Below are 16859 nucleotides of genomic sequence, written 5' to 3'. Positions count from 1 at the left end.
GTGCCATCTCTAGTAAAATTTGCTGTACCAAGCAAGTAACATAGTTCGTGTGAATCCACCAAAAGACACTTCTGATTGTTCCAGGAATAAGACATCCTCCCTCAGCACCTTTTGTACAGACTGCCATTGATTTTCAGCACTATTGATCATCGGTGCTTGTCAGCACCTCTCTGCTATCGGCGGGGGCCAGACTGCCTGCTAAGCCACAGGTCCCCAACAGGGGAGAAAAACACGAGGGCCTCAAACATCAGACCCAACCTCCAGACCTCGGGGAAATCTGACAACTGAGACATGGCTGATTTTAGAGGCCACGGGCTTTTCTCTCAGCTTGAAAAACACCAATTAGATGTAGCCCCGTGAGCTCTCTCAGTGCGGTGCCGACTTTAGATGCCCTTATCCTGCAGATTATTAATGTCCCAGCGAGGTGGAGGGGTAGAGCCATTATTTAGATGTCATGGGGTTGTGGCGGCATGATTGATCCTGCACAGGGGGGCATAGTATAATTATAACTGAGCTGTGATATTGCACGTCTGTCCCAGACCTTGGCCAGAAGCCAGAGAAAGAGAATGCTTTGTCTTTTATATAACGACTAACACAGTCCCCTTAGGCCAAATGTCCCCTGTGATGGGCCCCATTATAGCAAGGCCTGTATATCAGACGTGAAAAGGAAGAATGCAAAGATGATCCACGAGGCAAGAAAATGAACATGCTTTGATACCTGAAAGTCATCATTCTTGACAGGGCCTTTTTCATACACAAAAAAACCACCTGTTGTGCCTGAATGAAACAGTGAAAGATGGTTGTCATTATCATTTCATCAAAGAAATAATCTCTTCTTACTTTCTATCTGAAGGAATGGGAGCCTGTTTGACAAAGAAAATGTATTTCAGCATTCAATCAGTTTTTAGTAAGGGACTGAACTTTTTGGGCCCTTTGGCCTTTGTCAGTGTCTGCTTACTGCTTGACGTTGGACGGTGCCTGTCAAAGCAGCAAGAAGCTAAGCCTTTGTAAATGAGAAATGTGTCAGTTCCACGAGTGCAATTGCCATCTTTTTCAGGCATTCATGTGAGCGTTGGCACAGCCTTGAATCTAGCCGCTAATGGTTGATTTCCATAATAGACGTCAAGTCTGAACACAAAGCACAGTGTGAAGATAGATGTTATTTTTGCAGGGCACACATGGAAATCCGCTCCTTCAGTCAAAATCAGCTGCTAGCAAGTGAGCGTGCTGCAGAAATTTGTGCTGCAAAAAATCTCCAGCGCCACATCTTCGGCTGCCGTACACAAGCCTATTAGAGTGCCATTTTAGAGACTGCTATTAATGCTCGAAATGTTTCGAATGTCTACTAATAAATACATTTCGAAAGCCTGCAAATAAAGCATTTATTCCTTTGACAGCCATGCCAGTATTGCAAATGAGCTGAGAACGCTGCTCAGCAGTGTGGTTATTCCACAGGGAAGAAATGTCAAATTTTGACATGGTGTTTTGTTTGATTGCACTCAAATTTGATAGCACTGTCTTACACGTTGCTGTTCCAGGCTAGCATGCAGCGAACAACTGAGTTATAGCTGCATTAGGTGAAGATTCACAAGTTAGTACAATGGTTATAAATGCTGGAAACGAGTGTCCTCTCTCTGGCTTGCTCTTATTTCATCTATGAACTTGGCAGCTGCAAAGGCTCCTAAGTAGTACTGTAGCCTCCCCACAATGGTCTCGTTTTATTACAAGAATTTATGCTGGCCATTGATTTATCCTTTTCTTTTTTTTTTGGACATAGTGACCATTCATGCAAGATGGGATTAAGAGAGCAGTAAATTCCCCAGATGTGTTGAAATACAGGCCTGATGTTGCCTACCAACAAAGGGATCTTTGGTTCGAATCCCCGTGTTACCTCCGACTTGGTCGGGAATCCCTACAGATGCAATTGGCCGTGTCTGCGGGTGGGAAGCGGGATGTGGGTATGTGTCCTGGTCGCTTCACTAGCACCTCCTCTGGTCGGTTAGGGCGCCTGTTCGGGGGGGAGGGGGAACTGGGGGGAATAGCATGATCTTCCCACGCGCTACGTCTCCCTGGTGAAACTCCTCACTGTCAGGTGAAAAGAAGCGGCTGGCGACTCCACATGTATCGGAGGAGGCATGTGGATGTGGTAGTCTGCAGCCCTCCCCGGATCGGCAGAGGAGGTGCAGCAGCGGCTGAGGCGGCTCAGAAGAGTGGTGTAATTCGCCAAGTACAATTGGGGAGAAAAAGGGGGGGGGGGAATACAGGCCTGATGTTTGCTTTTATCATCTACAGTACAGAAAGTAATAGATGAATAACGATTACGCCTGAGACACTGGCGCAGTTGTCAGAAAGGATGAGAATGTGAGACTGAGATCTGACTAATGAGGGGCAGTCTTGCCTTCCCAAACTCCTCTTCACACCTAACTTCACTTTGATTTAACGGCATACTGTGAAAAAAAAAAGGATTTTACAAGAAAAAAAAACATTAATTTAGGCCATCATAGATGAATGGAAAAGACCACTGCGTCAGTTCTTTACTGATTTTTTTTTTGTTTTTTTGTTTTTTGTTTCATGGACTCATCAGCGTGGGCACACTCAGTCTGAAATGATTTATGTTCAGAAAAGGTGCTGTTATCTTAAATGAAAATAAATTTCTCACATCTGTTGTCTTTTCTACCCTGTAGTGACCAGCTACAAGTTTGACAGGTCTAAACAGTGTGTGGGTACCATGATGGTCGAAATTGATTTCCTTCAGAAGAAGAGTGTAGACAGCAACCCGTACGACTCTGACAAGATGGCGGCCGAGTTCATTCAGCACTTCAACAGTCAGGCCTTCAGCATCGGACAGCAGGTACGTGGGAAAGCAGGAGTCAATGAGACTAATTAAAAAAGAAATAGTCCATGGCGTCTGGGTGGCGTGGCGGTCTATTCTGTTGCCTACCAACACGGGGATCACCGGTTTGAATCCCCGTGTCACCGCCGGCTTGGTTGGACGTCCCTACAGACACAATTGTCCATGTCTGCGGGTGGGAAGCCGGATGTGGGTATATGTCCTGGTCGCTGCACTAGTTCCTCCTCTGGGCGGCTGGGGCACCTGTTCGAGGGGGGGGGGCTGGGGGAATAGCGTGATCTTCCCACATGCTACGTCCCCCTGGCGAAACTCCTCCCTGTCAGGTGAAAAGAAGTGGCTGGCGACTACACATGTATCAGAGGAGGCATGTGGTAGTCTGCAGCCCTCCCCGGATAAGCAGAGGGGGTGGAGCAGCAATCGGGACGGCTCGGAAGAGTGGGGTAATTGGCTGGATACAATTGGGGAGAAAAAGTAGTGCGTAAAACCGAAAAGTCTACTGTTGGGTGTCAGCAGAAAAATATGAAGTTTTATGGCTTCACAGATTATCGTTATTACCTTAAAACTTGCTACCCTTTTTCAAAATAATTTGATTTATCCAAGATGAAGTGTGATTCAGGGTCCAGGCTGGAGGGCATATATCATTTTTAAGTTCCTCCACATAAAACATGTTTGATGTTTCTCATAGGGGAAAAAAGGAAAATAGATTTTTTTTTGTGACTGCATCTGCGTCCTGTGATCTCTTAATTCACCACCTCTGCATCTCTGTGTTTCTCCCCATGGCTCCTGCCAGCTGGTGTTTAGTTTCTGTGACAAACTGTTTGGCTTGCTGATAAAGGATATAGAGGCTTTGGACCCCAGCATCCTCAAGGGAGAGCATGCCTCTGGCAAGAAACAGAAGGTACCTGGAGAATAGCTATTAGCGTCCTGTGACGTTCACACACCATGGTTACTATGCCGTGATCTGGCACTATTTATAGCACGGAAGTAATTTGCTTTAATGAAGAAGGTGTGTTTGGTCCCTCCCTGGGTAGCTGGTTAAACACACTTGGGATGTTTTCCTTCCGTAGTTTCTAACATCCTCTTCCCAGTTGAATGTGCCAATAAAATGTTATACTATACCAGGGCTATAACCGCCGTTGGTCTTGTTAGGTCATTTGATCATATATAAATCATAAATCATAGTGTTGCTCAGTAAATATTTTTTACACTCTACAAGCTCCTTAATCATAATTCTACGCTTTCAGACCTACATATGGTTTAGCTGCATATTCAATTAAATGCACTCTGATATACTCTTACATGTGTATTATTTTAGTATTGGTGCTGTGTGCCAAGTCACAAAGGCGACTTTATTTGTGTTGGATAAAAAACGGTAATTGAACTTCACAGAGAGTTCAATCAGTTCATCTGGACACAACGTTTATTGAGAAACATGTTTCATCACTCATCTAAGTCACCTCTTCAGTCTCACCTGTCTTCAGGTATCCCCACCCTTATAAACAATACAGTTGCATAATGACTGAAAACAACAATCGGTTTCATGCAAATTGCCGTGAGCATTAACTAAAGTTACAATAGCCGCGTGTACTAGTCACAGAGGACTGGGGAATGGTTGCAATCACAGCATTGTAAGATGGTGACAGATGTACTCTTAGCCCCCCCCCCCCCCCCAGTTCAGGGATGGTCATTCCCTCTTCACATATACATGGCCTATTTGACTCCCCGTTCAAACCAGCGTTCCTCCTTATCAAGGATGTTTACATCCTCATCCTTGAAAGAGTGGCCATTGGCCTGTTGATGTTCTGTCGCCATTTTACAATGCTGTGATTGCAACTATTCCCCAATCCTCTAATGCATATGAAATCGTTGTTTTCGGTCATTATGCCACCGTATTGTTTATAAGGGTGGGGATACCTGCAGTCGTTTGAGGCTGAAGATGTCACTTAAACATTTCTCCCAATAAACGTTGTGTCCAGATGAACTGATTCAACTCTCTGTGATTTCCTTACCTGAATTATTGAGCATGCATAAAGATAATTGAACTTGGTCCTGATTCTGGTCTCTTGTTTTTCTTTCTTTTTTTTTGCCGTCTTTAACAGATTGATATTGGTTTGTTGCTTGGCAACAGTCAGGTGATGTTCGAGAAGGCTGAGAGCTCATCATTAACCCTGGTTGGTAGGTATCAGCAAAAGACCTGGTTACAATAGGAGGAAGAATGTGGGCAGTGATTGGGGATGCATCCAATAGGGACCCCCTGTGGCAGCAATTATTTGCCCCTCCTCAGATCTCGTCTTAAATAATTTGGGTTATTTAAATACTTGAATCAATATTCAGTTTTATTTTGAGCCCTCCTTATCAGTTCAGCAGAAATTATGTTGTTCGCCAGCCCTTGCTTAAAGAGCCAATTAATTCATCTTATATGGCTCCGGTGCCGTATGTGTAAGTCAGAGCCACTAAAGCTGGCTGGATGATGGGCGTCAAAGTGATAAATTAACATTATAGCGAGCTGCTATAAGCACATTAAGCCTGGCACCGGTTTAATGAAGCGAGGAGAATGTATTTACAAGGCAAAGTGAGTTACTGTACAGCCCTGTCAACTGGCTCTCGTGGTGTCTTTCACCATAAAAACACAAGGGGGCAGACTGCACATATCTTTACCTGGTTTCCCATTTTTCTCCTCTCACTGAGATAACTATTGAATGCCTAGTTATAAAGAAAACTCTAGATATGAGGCTATGGTCTGGTCACAGGTGAAGTTTTTCCATTTCTTAACATCTATGAAAGCTAAACTATGTGTCGTGTAATTGTGTGACATGTCCAAATTTCTAAAGCCTTTCATTTGGTGCTCTTTTTTTTCCTCCATCCATTTTTTAATTACATTGCAGGGAGGGTGCTCCTTGGTGGTCAGATTTTTCTGCTGATTTAAAATACAAAAGAACTTCAGCCCTCTTAGATGGTAATATCTTTTCATTTCTAAAGACCCTTGACATGTCTTGGACAATATCTGGTGGTATCTTATCCATCCAGGGAAAGCGAAGACCAGAGAGTCTCGCCAGTCCATCATCAACCCAGACTGGAACTTTGAGAGGATGGGCATTGGCGGCCTGGACAAGGAGTTCTCTGATATCTTCCGCAGAGCCTTCGCCTCCCGCGTCTTCCCTCCGGATATCGTAGAACAAATGGGTGAGTTTCATTCGCTCTCTCTCACTTCTGCCATTCCGTCCTGTTTTTTTTGTTTTTTGTTTTTTTTAACTGGATTTGAATTTGTTGTTCCTATTCTATTGCTTTCTTTGTCATCTCACGAGGCAGATAAACTAACAACAGTTGCTGGCTGGAAAACCCTCTTTATCAGTCACTATCTCCTCCCAATCAGTGGAATTTAATTGATTATTGCTGCAGATCACTGCTGGCCTAAATTCAAGTTGTGCGTATTGTTTTCCTTAGACATGGGGAACTTTTTTTTTTTTTACATGCATCATGTTGGACACACTTGACTGACATGTAAGCGTCTCGGGGTTTTAGTTGCTCAGTTAGCCCGAAATTGTAGGACATACTGTGTTTAGCCACTGTTGTATCCCTAAATCAATATTATGACACACACAGCTTTGAATAATTCTCATAAGAAAGGCGTCATTGTCTGACATCGGCGAAACCCGAGAGTGAGTGACAGCGCTGAACAGGGAAGGTAGTGTCCTCCTTGGATTCTTTTCCAAGCTGTCAGGATGACTTATGACACGGGCATCTCGCCTGACAGAGCGTTCCCAACACACTCATAAATAGCTGTTTGGCAGCTCTCAGATTACCACGCTGATTCACTTTGCCAAAGGACAGCAACTCATCCTATAAAAGAGGGGGGAAAAGAATCAGATATCCTTAATCATAAACATCGTCCCTCCCGTCACCAGCACCTCTCCCCTTCACACACAACCACGCTGCATACACAAACCAATGATGCCCCCCCCCATTCTTCGAAGACTAGTCATGATGTCATAGTCATAGTAATTCTTTGGCCATTGTGATGTACTGTACTTGTGAAGACTTGGCCACCACTCTCCTACGCATCAACTTACCGCGGTACACATGCACGCTCCTCACACGGCCGCTGGCCTGTGGTGTCCAGCTGCGTGTGAGCTGACCTTTAGCAGGACGGCTGTGCGCAGCAGTTGGCCCTTGGCTATGGCCAGCTGGCTGCTGTAATGAGATGGCGAGCCTTGATACAGGAACCCGCTAAAGGTAAGGATGTAATTGGCCGACGTGGGGAGGAGGGGGCACAGGTGCTGACAGAGAAGTTTGTGAGTACATGCGAGTTTGCGTGGGTGTGTATGTTACAGAGAGATGGGACAAGGTTTCTGTGTGTGTACGGAGAGGGGGGCTTTTACTCTCACCTTGTCTCCTATTGGCCTGCATACAGGTGAACCAGACGGGGGACTACAAGACGGAGCCTTTAGTTGCTTCTCTCCACACCCCTTTGTAATCCCACAGCTCCTCCTTACCCTGCTAGAAGCTGCCCCTTCTTCCCCTCCGCTCCCCCACCTGTTGACCTGGCTGCCGTCCCTTCAGCAGGTCTAAATGGCAGCTCAGATGGTTATCTGAGGCCTCTCAATTAGTCTAACCTAAATGTCATTAAGCAGGTGCAATAAGGCATTAAAAGACTCGCGCTGTCTAGACCTGGTGGAGTTGACAGACCACAACTAGTCTTTCAAACTCCACACTTGGTCTTTATGGTGCAGAAATGCAACGATAAAGTCAGTGCTAATGAAAGCTGTTTCAAGCAGGATAATGGGTGAAAAAAAAACCCCCGTAAAGATTTGACTTTTTCAGTGTTTGTAAAGAACAGGACAAACCTTTCAGGTTACATTAGATTAACTTGGTTTGGTTGTTTGTTGCCATGAAGGTCTTTTTCCATTTTCTATCTATCTATCTATCTATCTATCTATCTATCTATCTATCTATCTATCTATCTATCTATCTATCTATCTATCTATCTATCTATCTATCTATCTATCTATCTATCTATCTATCTATCTATCTATCTATCTATCTATCTATCTATCTATCTATCTATCTATCTATCTGGCTGGCTGGCTGGCTATTTGTTAATTTTAACAAACTAATTAATATGCAGACTAATGTAAGATGAAAGGGGAGAACAAGATTTTTAGTGTATACCACAGTGGAAGAACACATTTTTTCCCAATTAAAATGACGTGCACAAAAAATATTTATATGGAAAGACCCAATTTTTATTTACCGATGGGAGGAAAAATTTTTTTCAAATTTATTTTCTTGCTTGTCACTGATTTCTGTACCATTGAGAAAGATTTCAAAGCATGACCGGCCTACTTAAAACCGCAGTGTCTCTGCCACACTGGTTGATGCATACTGACACCAACTTTAGTTGACCATTGTACTTTATTTATTTATTTATTTATCTATTTATCATTTTAAATACGGGGCGGCACGGTGGCGCAGTGGTTAGTGTGGTCGCCTCACAGCAAGAAGGTCCTGGGTTCGAACCCTGGGTTTGTCAGACCTTGGGGGTTGTCCCAGGTCGTCCTCTGTGTAGAGTATGCATGTTCTCCCCATGTCTGTGTGGGTTTCCTCCAGATGCTCCGGTTTCCTCCCACAGTCCAAAGACACATAGGTCAGGTGACTCGGCTATACTAAATTGTCCCTAGGTATGAATGTGTGTGTGTGTGTGTGTGTGTGTGTGTGTGTGTGTGTGTGTGTGTGTGTGTGTGTGTGTGTGTGTGTGTGTGTGTGTGTGTGTGTGTGTGTCGCCCCTTTGATGGCCTGGCGGCCTGCCCAGGGTTTTCTCTCCCCTCCCCCTGCCGCCCAATGACTGTTGGGATAGGCTCCAGCATCCTGCAACTCAAATTCAGATACATGGCTTGGATACTGGATGGATGGATGGATATTTTAAATACAAGGAAGTCAAGTCAGTTTTATTTTTATAGCCCAATATCACAAATTACAAATTTGCCTCAGGGCGTTTTACAACAAACAAACAAAAAAATAAGAAAGGCAAACGTTTGCCTTCATTTGTGATAGGGAAAGGGAAAAACCTTGAAAAGGATGGTGAAAGCTGCTTATTTAACATCCTTATCTGTGGGAATTGAAACCTGAAAAAGGTCACCGGGCTTTATCTGTTTGACTCTCAACATAATATATATTTGTCTTATTTGTCTGATCTTGACATCAGTGTTGAAAGGTTTAAAATCCCCTTGCTCAGTTTAAAGTCTCTTTTTCGTTGGTTTGTGTCCATCTCCAGGTTGTAAGCATGTGAAGGGAATCCTGCTTTTCGGACCCCCGGGCTGTGGTAAGACCTTGATGGCCCGACAGATAGGCAAGATGCTCAACGCCCGGGAGCCAAAGGTTGTCAACGGCCCCGAGATCCTCAACAAGTACGTTGGAGAGTCTGAAGCCAATATCAGGAAGCTGTTTGCAGACGCAGAGGACGAGCAGAAGAGGGTGAGTTGGAGGCACTCGTACATACACACCAGGCTTTCTCTTAAATCCATTCTGTCATGTTTTTTCAAAACAGTGACAAAATTCCCACATTGTCCTGAATTTTTATTTTTTGTTGTTGAATTTTCTCCCCAATTGTACCCGGCCAATTACCCCACTCTTCTGAGCCGTCCTGGTCACTGCTCCACCCTCTCTGCCAACCCGGGGAGGGCTCCAGACTACCACATGCCTCCTCCGATACATGTGGAGTCACCAGCCGCTTCTTTTCACCTGACAGTGAGGAGTTTCACCAGGACGTAGCCCGTAGGAGGATCACGCTATTCCCCCCCAGTTCCCCCTCCCCCCTGAACAGGCGCCCCGACCGACCAGAGGAGGCGCTAGTGCAGCGACCAGGGCACACCCACATCCGGCTTCCCACCCGCAGGCATGGCCAATTGTGTCTGTAGGGATGCCCAACCAAGCTGGAGGTAACATGGGGATTCAAACCGGCGATCCCCGTGTTGGTAGGCAATAGAATAGATCACTACCCCGGACACCCTAGAATGTCCTGAATTTTGCATCTGAAGTGTTTCCTTCAATCATAATAAAATAACAATCACTGATATTTCAGTGTTGTAACCAGCAATAGAATTAAAGAGATAGAAATTATACCAAAACCAAAATTCCCTAAAGAACAGCAAAAAAAAAGAAAAGAAAAAAAACTTTTCTTATGATGAACGAGTTTGTTTTCTGTTCAGTGAGACATCCAGATAAATTAGCTGTAGTCGTAAAACTTTGCTAAACTTCTGCAATTATGGCCGTATCAGATAAAAAGTCAGGCCAGGTTTGTTCACAGCCTGTTCCCAACACGGGTCAATACTCCCTTTCTCTCCCAGCGAAACACAGATAAGCATCTCTGCGCTCGCTATCCAAACAGAAAAGCTAATTTCTCCAGGGGTAGAGAGATCTGCCCTTTAGTCAGACAAAGTTATAACTTTTGAAAAGTACGAGGTTGCACCCATGTGTGCCTTTACGTGTGTGTGTGTGTGTGTGTGTGTGTGTGTGTGTGTTTTGTGTATATGTACCTGAGTAACGGGAAAGGCGTGTGTGTGTGTGTGTGTGTGTGTGTGTGTGTGTGTGTGTGTGTGTGTGTGTGTGCACGTCTATGTGATAGGTTAGTGGAGTGAAGCAGAAGAGAGGGCTATAGGTGTGCATTGAGACCCACCAATGACAGTTGGATCTGATGGTGGGACACTACTGTTAAGCCTCACTCTACACCACCTAATGAGGGGTTGGGTTATCTTTGACCTCACCTCAGACCCCACCACACACACACACTAATAAGGCCGGGTCCACACCTGTTTTGAATGCTAGGCCTGAGGACTGACAGGGCCATAGATGGAGGGATAACCCCCCACCCTGCAACTCTCACTCTTTCCATCATTCTCACTTTCTGAAAGTGAACAGTGCCTTCTAATCCTGCAAGAAGGAAAAGTACTTGCACTTTCTGGTAGCTTCAAAGCCGTCTTGTCTTTTATTTTTTTTAGGTAGAAAATTGAATTTCAATTAATTAACTAAGGAAAGCCTATATCGATTCATCTGATAAAATACTTGTTTCCTTGCTTATTTACTGTGATTGATAACTAACATTGATTGATAATTGACATCAAGTGTAAAGCAAACATGAATCATTTGGTTACCAAAGTTTAACTGTTGTACTATCCAGGACATGGTGTCTGTAGGACACGCAGAATTGGGTCCCTTTTTTCTCCATGCTCCTTTAACAGGTCCCACCAACACGCCAACTAAAGATATCAAATAATGTCTCTTAAGCAGTTTATGAAGAACAGCTCTGCTTCTTTGTCTTTTTCATATTTGTATAATACAACTGGTAGAAAGTACAAAGAAAAATTAATATTATGGATTTTTTTAAGAGGAAAAACAATAAAGAATCTCCCTTTGATTTTTAATGTTTGAATGGTGCAACTTCACCACCACCCATGGTGTTGAATCAAAATCTCTTAAATACAATAAATGAATGCAATAAATGAACAGGCATTCGTCTTTGCAGTATGGGCACAGTGCACGGTAGCAGAGTTTCACATCCAACACAGGGAGTTGGTTGCAAACCAAACAACAGATAGTGTATATCACTTTGTAGTCATTCTATCAGGCTAGTGTATATCACTTTATAGTCATTCTATCAGGCATTTCCTTTCTCCCTTCGCTCCCCTCTCTACAGCTGGGTGCCAACAGCGGCCTTCACATCATTATTTTCGATGAGATCGATGCCATTTGCAAGCAGCGTGGCAGCATGGCCGGCAGCACGGGGGTCCACGACACGGTGGTCAACCAGCTCCTCTCCAAGATAGATGGAGTGGAGCAGCTCAACAACATCCTGGTCATAGGTGCACACACATAAACATATATTACACATACACGTGTGTATATTTTGTTTTTCTTATCCCCTCACCCACACACATGCACCTGCACAAGCATGAACACTCACGTGGCTACGTACTTTGTGTGTGCATGTAGATTAAAACACAGAGGCTGTAAAATCATGGAGGAGCTGTCGTGCCCAAGCATTTTAACCATGCCTTCTCGGTAAATTTTTTCTACGTCTGTCTCTCCACTCATCTCTCCCTCAGGAATGACCAACAGGCCTGACCTGATAGATGAGGCCCTGATGAGGCCTGGCAGATTGGAAGTGAAGATGGAGATCGGTAAGAAAAGCAGCACAGAATTGTTAACAGTACCGGCGTTACCTCCCTCAGTGATGTGCAAAGGCTGTTGAAACAATGTTTTGGTCATTTAACCGTAACACCACCTGTTGAACACTAAAAACACTAGAACCTCCTATTTAATTGGACTTTTCAAACTGGAAAGAACCGGAAAGGTCACTTATCTAAGCATGTTGGTAACGCTGGTTGATTCATTACATATCTCTAACCGACGGGGTGCTCTGTAACACTGATGGCATTCACACTTAGAGAGCATGTATGAAGTTGTAAGCAAAATCAAAATATTTCACCTTTCATAGCAATACAGACGGGTTGTGGAAATGGAGAGAAAAAAAACATCAGGGCATAAAGTAACTACAGACATCTAAACTAGAAAATGATTTTCGAACCCTGAACGGTTTTGTATTTGTCAACCAGTTATCCACATGGACAGGAGCAAAACAAAATGCACTATAACCCTTTTAATCGAAAGTCCTTTTTCTAAAGGACAAAAAAATAGACCCTTTTGGGGTTTAAATATTTCAAGTTTGGAACCAAAATGTTTATGTTTCTACTCCCCTCAACTAACTCCTGGACTGCTGGGGGAACAAACGTACAGTCGCTTCAGGAAGTGTCCGACCCTCGTTGATTATTTCTTGTTCTGCCGTGCTTCAAAGGCAAATGAAGGTATATTTAAATGTATTTTTTTCCACTTCTATAATGTCAAAATGAGAACTACGTTAAAAACAACAGTCCACGATAGACCTGCCATCATGAAGAACCAAGGATCTGCTCGTAATTTGTAGATGAAGTTGTTTGGAGGCAGAAAACTGTAGGTCATAACAAGATTTTGAACTTTCCTTGGAGCACTGGTAAAGTCCATTGAACTAAAATAGAAAAAAATGTGGCACAACCCCAGAACTGCCTAGATCCAACCAAACTAGGCAAACAGACACAAAGAGCCGTTGTCAGAGAAGTGAGCCAGAGACCAGCTACAACACTCAGATTTGCAGAGCTCATCTGCTGAATTGGGAGGAATTCTTCCGAGATCAACGCCTCTTTCGTACTTCACAGATTCGGCCTCTTTGAGAGCGGGGAAGCTGCTTCTAAGAAAGGCCAATGTTAAGTTGCGCCTGGAGGTTGCTAGAGCCCATGTGACAAAATCTGAGACCTTCTGGAAGAAGGTTTGTGGTCTGATGAGGCTCAAGTTGAGCCCCCCCCCCCCTTTTTTTCTCCCCAATTGTATCCGGCCAATTACCCAACTCTTTTGAGCCATTCCGGTCGCTGCTCCACCCCCTCTTCTGATCCAGGCAGGGCTGCAGACTACCACGTCTCCTCCGATACATGTGGAGTCACCAGCCACTTCTTCTCACCTGACAGTGAGGAGTTTCGCCAGGGGGATGTAGCGCGTGGGAGATCATGCTATTCCCCCCAGTTCCCCCTTCCCCCCGGACAGGCGCCCCAACTGACCAGAGGAAGCGCTAGTGCAGCGACCAGGGCACACATACCCACATCTGACTTCCCACCCACAGACACGGCCAATTGTGTCTGTAGGGACGCTCGACCAAGCCGGAGTTAACATGGGGATTCGAACCGGTGATCCCCGTGTTGGTAGGCAACGGAATAGACCGCCACGCTACCCGGACACCCCAAGTTTAGCTCTGAAAGCAAAGCACTATGTTTGGCATAAACCAAACCTAGTGGCAGCATTATGTTAGGGGGTTGCTTGTCAGCGGGAATGACCGGAAACTACTGTCGTCAAGGCAGAGATGGATGGAGCAAATTCCGGCAAATCCTTGAGGAGAGCCTGTTTGACTTAGCAAGAACTCTCATTTAGCGCCAAGACTTAAGTTCCAACAGGACAATGGCCCAAAGAACACAGTGGGTGGTGAACTACTAATAAACAGCTTTAGAAAAAAAGGTTGATGGTTTGCAATGGTGATGGACAGGTTGTTGGACAAGATCAGGCAGGAGTCTCCGTGGATGATGATGTTCGCGGATGACATTGTGATCTGTAGCAAGAGTAGAGTGCAGGTTGAGGAGAGCCTGGAGAGGTGGAGGTATGCACTGGAGAGAAGAGGAATGAAAGTCAGTAGAAGCAAGACGGAATACCTATGCATGAATGAGAGAGAGGACAGTGGAATGGTCAGGATGCAAGGAGTAGAGGTGACGAAGGCATATGAGTTTAAATACTTGGGGTCAACTGTCCAAAGTAACGGGCAGTGCAGGAGAGATGAAGAAGAGAGTGCAGGCAGGGTGGAGTGGGTGGAGAAGTGTGTCAGGAGTGATTTGTGACAGAAGGGTACCAGCAAGAGTTAAAGGGAAGGGTTACAAGATGGTTGTGAGACCAGCTTTGTTATATGGTTTGGAGGCAGTAGCACTGACGAAAAGGCAGGAGGCGGAGCTGGAGGTGGCAGAGTTGAAGATGCTAAGATTTTCACTGGGAGTAATGAAGAAGGACAGGATTAGGAACGATTATGTTAGAGGGACCGCTCAGGTTGGACGGTTTGGAGACAAAGCAAGAGAGGCAAGATTGAGATGGTTTGGACATGTGTGGAGGAGAGATGCTGGGTATATTGGGAGAAGGATGCTGAATATGGAGCTGCCAGGGAAGAGGAAAAGAGGAAGGCCAAAGAGGAGGTTTATGGATGTGGTGAGGGAAGACATGCAGGTGGCTGGTGTGGTAGAGGAAGATGCAGAAGACAGGAAGAAATGGAAACTGATGATCCGCTGTGGCGACCCCTAACAGGAGCAGCCAAAAGTAGTAGTAGTAGAGGAAAAAAAAAAGATTGATATTCAGGAATGGCCTATTGAGTCCCATTAAAAATCTGTGGTAGGGCCTGAAAATTGCGGTCCGCCAACACTCTTTATCTAATATTGCAGAGTTGTAACAAATGTTCATTTGAAGGAATGGGCAAAAAATTCCAAAATGATCTAACTGCAAAACCCATATAGACGTACTCGAGAAGACTCGCAGCGCTAATCACTGCCAAGGGCCTGTCTACTAAAGTCTGAATCTGGCGGGTGAATACTTTTATACATGAGAAATGTAAGACTTACATTTTTTTGAAAAATAGCTTCATGAATAAAAATTATCTTTTGCTTCATGAATAAAACTTATCTTTTGCTCCATAAATGTGTTGAATTTATTGTGTTGGTGAAGCGAGAAAATGATTTCAGTGCAATAAAATGTGGAGGTCTAACGGGAAAAAAATATGAAAAGTTCAAGGAGGAGGGCGTCCGGGTGGCATAGTGGTCTATTCTGTTGCCTGCCAACACGGTGGTTGCTAGTTCAAATCCCCGTGTTACCTCCGGCTTGGTTGGGCATCCCTACAGACACAATTGGCCGTGTCTGCGGGTGGGAAGCTGGATGTGGGTATGTGTCCTGGTTGCTGCACTAGCACCTCCTCTGATCAATCGGGGGTGCCTGTTCAGGGCGGAGGGGGAACTGGGGGGAATAGCTTAGTCCTCCCACATGCTACATCCCCCTGGCAAAACTCCTCACTGTCAGGTGAAAAGAAGCGACTGGCGACTCCACATGTATCGGAGGAGGCATGTGGTAGTCTGCAGCCCTGGATCGCAGAGGGGTGGAGAAGTGACTGGGACCGGGAAGACTGGGGTAATTGGCCAAGTACAATTGGGGAGAAAAATGGGGAAAAATGCAACAACAAAAAAAAAAGTTCAAGGAGGGTGAATCCTTTCTGTAGGCACTGTATATACATTGTGTGTGTGTTATGTATTCTTACATGAATTAGAATACGCTAATACAGGAAACATGTCAATCTTATAAACTGTTTTTGGTTCAACACTGAAGAGGACAACTTGTTTCTCCCTCCCTTATCTCAGGTTTACCAGACGAGAAGGGTCGTGTCCAGATCCTCAATATTCACACGACTAAGATGCGCCAGTTCAACCTGTTGGCCAGCGACGTGGACATCAAGGAGCTAGCCATGGACACGAAGAACTACAGCGGTGCTGAGCTGGAGGGCCTGGTTAGGGCCGCCCAGTCAACTGCCATGAACAGACATATCAAGGTCAGAGTCGGGGGAAGAGTACGGCGGAAAGTTGTACACAAGTACATTTTTGTGGAAGATGGGGTGGGGGGGTAATGGTGGCATTTTGTTGCTTAGTGTTCAGCTGTGGGCCACACACTGATTCCACAGTGTCCTATTGTGAAGTGGCATTTAAAATAGCCCACCCAACACAGTGGTCCTGTCTGTAGAGCCTTTTCATTACTGTACTTGTTTTTGTAGCACTCAGTTTCACTCGCTGAGGGTGAGAGAGGACTGGGAATAGATTCGGGCACAGGTGTGTGTGTATGAATCAATCTGTATATATGACAAAGGTAGGGACAGACAGATAGATGGATGGACAGGACAGGTAATCAAACCCCCAAGTGTGGTTGCTTTTGTGCATGCGTGTCTCCTTTTTACCGCTCGAATGTTGTGTCAGGTGTGCAGGCACAAATCCACAAGGCTCACCGGTACACAGCAATGAGGCAGTGTGCTCGCCTGTTTGGTGTCCTGGCCCACCCCCACAGTCACAACAGCGCATATTGGATGGTGATGATATGTAACGGACAAGGGTTTCACACACGTCTAACGTCCCGCCCTCCTCCCGCCCGTCTGACCTTTCTGCTCTGAGGGAGCACATTATCTCGTGACAGATCACGCATTCTGTTACAATTTTTTTTTTGTAGTATTAGTTTCGTATTATTATTTTTTGTATTATTTTGTATTATTTTTGTATTTTCTGCATTATTATATTATCATTATTGTTATTTTTTGCATTATTCATTATTTTACAGATTACATTTATTGATCAGTATATGCACCCAT

At 44.8% G+C, this 16859-nt stretch overlaps 1 protein-coding gene across 1 annotated transcript in view; it reads left to right on the top strand.

Annotated features, from left to right (window-relative positions):
* Positions 1 to 16859, top strand: part of LOC130127288 (vesicle-fusing ATPase-like) — a 43673-nt gene that overhangs the window by 10640 nt on the left and 16174 nt on the right. The window contains exons 5-12 of the mRNA XM_056296880.1: positions 2685 to 2851; positions 3642 to 3749; positions 4951 to 5026; positions 5879 to 6034; positions 9123 to 9322; positions 11541 to 11706; positions 11950 to 12024; positions 15868 to 16055. Of these exons, the coding sequence (XP_056152855.1) occupies positions 2685 to 2851; positions 3642 to 3749; positions 4951 to 5026; positions 5879 to 6034; positions 9123 to 9322; positions 11541 to 11706; positions 11950 to 12024; positions 15868 to 16055 (1136 nt within the window). The remainder of the gene's footprint in view (positions 1 to 2684; positions 2852 to 3641; positions 3750 to 4950; positions 5027 to 5878; positions 6035 to 9122; positions 9323 to 11540; positions 11707 to 11949; positions 12025 to 15867; positions 16056 to 16859) is intronic.

Source organism: Lampris incognitus, chromosome 17 (genome assembly GCF_029633865.1).
Source record: "Lampris incognitus isolate fLamInc1 chromosome 17, fLamInc1.hap2, whole genome shotgun sequence".
In the NCBI taxonomy this organism is placed as follows: domain Eukaryota; kingdom Metazoa; phylum Chordata; class Actinopteri; order Lampriformes; family Lampridae; genus Lampris; species Lampris incognitus.
This window is presented reverse-complemented; position numbering and strand designations above follow the sequence as displayed.